The sequence below is a fragment of the Anabrus simplex genome, chromosome 6 (genome assembly GCF_040414725.1).
Source record: "Anabrus simplex isolate iqAnaSimp1 chromosome 6, ASM4041472v1, whole genome shotgun sequence".
In the NCBI taxonomy this organism is placed as follows: Eukaryota; Metazoa; Arthropoda; class Insecta; order Orthoptera; family Tettigoniidae; genus Anabrus; species Anabrus simplex.
In genome coordinates, this window is record NC_090270.1 from 225,149,230 (window position 1) to 225,155,229 (window position 6,000).

The window sequence follows — 6,000 nt, forward strand, 5'->3', positions numbered from 1 at the left end:
TTTCGTCCAACTGATCATACAGTGATATGGGACATGTCAATAATCATATTTACAGTAACAAAGGATAAAACAGTAATATACATGCCATGATAAATAAAGAGAAATATACAATGTGGTAAAGAGGCACAGATTAAAAAAAAAAGTGATACATAAGTTAATTTTCAAGAGCTAAATATTCTTCAATAGAATAAAAACAATGGTTAGAAACAAATTTGAATAATTCTTTCTTAAATTTTGAACATGGTTTTATCTGCTTAATGTAATCTGGTAATTTATTAAATAAATGTACTCCTGCATAACACAAACTTGATTCATATAGCTTAGTTTTGTGTGGTTCTATGTGCAGACTGTGTTTATTTCTAGTATTATACCTATGTACATCAGAGTTTATGGTGTAGCTGTTTACATTCTCCTTCATATATACAAGTGTATGGAAGATATAAAGGCTAGGCAATGGTAAAATAAAATAAAGTTTAAAGTATTTCTTGCAGCTTGTCCTCCTGCCGACACTGGTCATTCCTCTTATTATTTTCTTTTGCAACTTAAAGATGACTTCGCTATATCGTGAATTCCCCCAGTAAATGATTCCATAGGTTAGTATGGGATGGACATATGCAAAATACATAATTTGGCAAGCCTTTAAATTAAAACTATTTTTCAAAGATATTATGATGAAATAAATTCTACTAAGCTTTTTCCCTATAAACTCTGTATGTTTTTCCCAGGTTAATGATTCATCCATCCACAAGCCAAGAAACTTTGTTGATGATGAGTACTCAATTATGGTCTCTCCAAATGATATTGGACTAACTTCCATATTTAAATTAATCTTATGGTGAAATCTAATCACAGAGGTTTTCTGTTTACTTAAAATTAATTTATTATCTTCAAGCCAGCTCAGGATATTACTCACTATATTGCCTGCCTTCAATTCTAACCCTTCAGAACTTTCATCAGCTACAAAAACTGTAATATCATCTGCAAACAAAGTTAATTGCACTCCTTGAATATCATCGACAATTTGGACGATATCATTAATAAATACTAAAAATAATAATGGTCCCAAAACTGACCCCTGTGGAACACCATGATCTATGTTTCTGGCACAGGAATGCATATTCTTAATTACATTTTTGCTCAAATCAGTACCGGTATATGATATTTCAACAATCTGTCTTCTATCCCCTAAAAATGATTTCAACCAGTCATAGGCCATTCCCCGAACTCCATACATGTATAACTTTTCTAAAAGCAAGCTGTGGTCAATTATATCAAAAGCTTTTGTTAAGTCCAAGAAAATACCTAAACATGCACCCTTCCCATCTAGTGTGTCATATATCCGTTCAATAAAGTTAATGAATGCTGTGGTAGTTGATCTATTTTTACGAAAGCCATTCTGGCAACCAGCTAATATATTATGCTTCTCTAAGAATGATAACAGTCTATCATACATAATTCTTTCCAGTATTTTAGAGAATACAGAGGGGAGGCAGACAGGCCTATAGTTACCAGCATCTTCTTCACTACCCTTTTTATGTATCGGAACAACTTTGCTTACCTTGAATTTGTCTGGAAATTTACCAGTGGTTAGTGACAAATTTATCAAGTAACAGAGAGGCTTGATTATGTATTGGTAACAGCATTTAATAAGGTAGTTTGAATAACCATCTAAACCAGAAGACTTCTTTTTACCCATCTGTTTTATTATCTTATCTATATCTTGCTCAGTCACAGGAGTAAGAAACATGGATGATTCATTCCTGTGAACTGTATTCAAGCCTGTTCTTGTCACTGATGTTTGAAAATTTTCCGTTAACCTCAAAACTGCTTCTATAAAATAGTTACTAAATATTTCTGCAACTTCTTCAGGATCACTGATTTCTTTCCCTGCATTTGTAAGAGTAATATTATTTTTTAATGGAACTAGAGTACCTTTCTCCCTTTTTATAATGTAACGAGCTTTTCTGCTTGTTCTGTAATATTGCATTTCATAGATCACTGCAATTGCACTTCATGTGTTTTATTTCCTATTGGGTTAAATTTCTATTCATGTGACATGAAATAATTTTATGTAAACTGTATTCTTTACATTAAGGACATGAATCAAAAAATGGCTTTCAAATAAAACTGCATCTTGGAAACAGTTGGTTTTCATCATTAGCCTGGTTGCATGATATTGTTTAGCTGAATATCTCCTTTGTCCCATGTTTGTTCATTTTTAATTCACTCTTTGTAACAGAGGTTATATTGCTACTCAGTAATATCTGTTCAAAAAGTTTGAAACTTAATTATAAGTGTTATGTATCGTAACTGCCTTTAATTAGTCACAGCATGTGTCAGGCTCTACCAATGATATTCTTTCTTTTTTACAGCATATGGAGCTTGCATTCCAAAAGGACACTGGTTGTGAAGATTCAGAAGTATATTCTCATCAGTGAAGGACACTTAAGAAAAATGTAGATGATGTCATGAATATCTTATAAAGAGTGGATGTAGTTCCTGATCTATTATAAGTCATTTTTTACTATTATTGTTACTACAAGTATTTTTAAATATCCAAGCCGCTCTCACAGCAAGTAGCCCTGTAGTGATGTACATACAGTATGCGTCATCTTTAGTGGCTCTGTTTTGCTGCTTATCTCCAAGTCGAGATTGTCTGGTATCAGATATACCCACTTGTCAGTTCATAGAACTTGCAACTACATGCAAAATTATACAGCAGTGCATCATTTGTTATTATATAAACTTGTATTTATCAGCAAAAGTTCTCTTGAATATGAAGCTTTATCATCATGTGATTAGAGCATCACCTGGCAGAGAGAGTAGTGGAGTGGTATTACTGCAGACACACACACGGGTGCACTGGTGGTCAATCCAGAATACAGGGGGAATGGTTAAGTTGACCTGAAGTGTGTGTATTAACCAAGGCAAAGATATCAGAGTGTAGTAGTGAAAGACCATCATCTCTCAAGACATTTCATAACTGTGTGGGAAAACTTATTCTTATTTATGGACAATGGGGGAATTGCAAAGTCTTCAATTTGCGCCAAGGTGCTTCAGTATACAGGATGGTCGGAAATAATGTAAACCGGGTATATCAGCGTTATAGGATTGGTCGTATTGATAAATAATTGGAAAAAATTAATTTCATACCTCGATGATGATGATGATGATGATGATGATGATGATGATGATGATGCTTGTTCTTTTAAGGGGCCTAACATCGAAGGTCATCGGCCCCATTTCATATCTCAAATGCCATTGTAATTTTATCAGTTGCTGAAGTTAGCCAATCAAATCGCTTCGCAGGCAACTTCAGATGGGCTTTGCGAGGCTGTCTTGCTAAATCTGCACAAACAATATATGTAGGAACACTTCATGCCATGAACGTTCATGTCTTGCGTGTTATTCAGTTCATTGGTTGACTTCTGTGTTCAAGTTTTATTTTCGTAGTTGTACACTTGGTTGATGTTTTTGGAGCTTGAATGATATGATTTGCTTGTAAAGTTATCACATTATATGTATAAAAGATTTTGTCTTCAAGTATATACAAATAATAAAACACTTTCCAAGTTTAAAAAAGAGTGCCAGGCGTATGGATATAATTAGGATAAACTATGTATGGATATTGAAACAACTATTCGATTACTTTTTGAAGAATAAAATCAATAATAATTGGTTCAAAGAAGTTCAGGACGATTTGGAAGAATTGGGTATAACTCGGCAACAAATCAAAGACAGAAAAGAGAAGAGGATTTTGAAGAACAAAAGCATAAGTCTCAAACTAAAAGCAGTTGAACGGAAACAATATACTATATCGGACACACAAAGGGCTTCCAGGTCGGAGAGGATGAAAAAGTTCTGGGAGAAGAAGAAGAAGAAATTAACTCAAATGTATTGATTTCAGTGCTCCAATGTGGGCGTAAAATATGTAAATAAATAATAATAACTATGTATATTCAGCTCTGCTGTGTGTTGAGTCTTGTTGTTTTATGTTAAAATTGAATCATGTTGTCCTGTGACATCTGTAAAATTTGAGTGGCATTGTATTCAAAGTGGTGGCTCCTTTCCCATCTGTAGCTGTGCAGAGATGTTATAATTATTGTTATTGGTGTGGTTGAGTTGCGTTTGATATGTGAGCCCATTGTGTACTCACCAGGCAGGCAAATTCTGTGTTCAATATAATGTAAAGAATACTACATACCCATGATGGAACAAAGACCATTTGATGTTACTGATGTCGTTGATGTATACATGTTAGCACATGTCCCACCAACATCATGGCTGTCATCTCTGCCAAGGCTTGAAAGTGAAAGTCCGGTGCATCATTCTGTAGTCAGCCAGTAGCTTTTGCCATGATGGTGGTATAAAAATTCTCATATGAAACAAAGTGTCATTACCAACCTGGTAAATCTATCAAATGGTGGTATTTATGATGTGCCAGGAGAATAACATCATACTATAGCCTCATCTGTCAAAATGCAAGCCTCTGGGGTTTCTAGCACTTGTGTGGTTTTTGCATAAAATTTGACCTTCCATTCTTGATAACAGGTGGTATTATTATTGACTATTGACTACAACAGCGAAACACAATAATTACGGATTATAGTGGAAGCAGATATCAAAGGTTTTGGAAGCTATTTTCTCTAATGCTGGAAACAAGAGAAAATTCCAACAAGCTTCTGCCATTGTATATTGTATTCAAATAAGTGCAATGCAGAAAATGGTCCAATGCCAGAGTTATAATTTTCTATGATCCCCTCATTTCTCTTACTTCATAGTTTGCTGTTATTTTATAAGACCTTTGAAAGATGTGTCTCTTTACAATCCTCATCCAATAGAGAAACAGCAAGATAAAATCAAGAATGATGTAATTATTTCTGCAGCCAAACCCAGGAGAGTGGCTGAGGACATATAGATATGTTGGTTGTTTTAGATAAGGAGATGATATTTCCAGCAACTCTTTGAAAATAATATTCTTGATTTTACTGCTTAGACTTTATATTGTGGAGCATGTCATTGCCAGTATCAGTTCACTGGCTTGGATGTACTGTATATACCAGAAGAAAGGTTTATAAATATGACTGTATATGATAAATCTCGTTGTATTTTATTGTAATATTGAAAATAAAGCGATTCTATAGATACGTAGATATATTGCTTACAAAAATAAGGTATTTTTTCCAGAATTGATTAGACTACTGATTGACCTATAGTTCCTCAGCATTAAGGGTTGAATGCCATAACTAACAGTAGCTATCCTAGTTCTGGACATTCCACACATAACTTTTCCATGACCAAATTACAAAACATTTTTTCTGATTATGGACATAGTTTGCTGGTAATGAATTGACAAGGAATATGAAAATAATTTTTCTAAAATTTCCAAAACCAGAACCATATTTTTAAAATATGGGAACTATATTACCTAATAACAGTTAACCTACCTAAACACATATACTAATATGGGAACTAGAGAATATAACAATAAGATATGGCCAAACTTTCAAGACACATCCCTCATATGTAGAGAAAAAAGTATGTTATATGAATCAGGGTTTAGAAGAGCTTTATTTCCATGTTATAACTCAATTTTTACAACTCTATATAGTAAATTAATCATGGGAAGCACACAATAACAGAATGTACCAGCATACCAGATGAAACTCTTTCTTACATGAAATGATCACAATGCCCTCAGATTCTTGTCTCCGTATTATCTGCTGATTTGTGCGGTTTTGTTTTTTTACAAAAAAAATCAGATTTTAAAAACTTGTTTTGAGTTCTCAACCAAACTGAACAGACTGCCACTAAAACCTGTAGCTGGCTGAGCTTTCAAACATTTATTACATGGTAGATGTATCGGATGTGTGGAGCTGACTACAATATACCTTTATAAAAGGCGGCTGGAAACCAATTCCTTTGATTTGGGATGCCATGTTTAATTAACAATACTTCTGTTACAGTTGATACCAATGGAATACATTCGCCGAATCGGAT

At 33.9% G+C, this 6,000-nt stretch overlaps 1 protein-coding gene across 2 annotated transcripts in view; it reads left to right on the forward strand.

Annotated features, from left to right (window-relative positions):
* Positions 1-3,348, forward strand: part of LOC136876357 (sodium-coupled monocarboxylate transporter 1) — a 176,744-nt gene extending 173,396 nt beyond the window's left edge. For both annotated transcript variants that reach the window (XR_010860577.2, XM_067150234.2), the window contains one exon: positions 2,373-3,348. Coding sequence is in view for 1 of the 2 variants with exons in the window: in XM_067150234.2 (XP_067006335.2) it covers positions 2,373-2,438 (66 nt within the window). In the remaining variant the exon portion in view is untranslated. The remainder of the gene's footprint in view (positions 1-2,372) is intronic.
* The last annotated feature ends 2,652 nt before the right edge of the window (positions 3,349-6,000 follow it).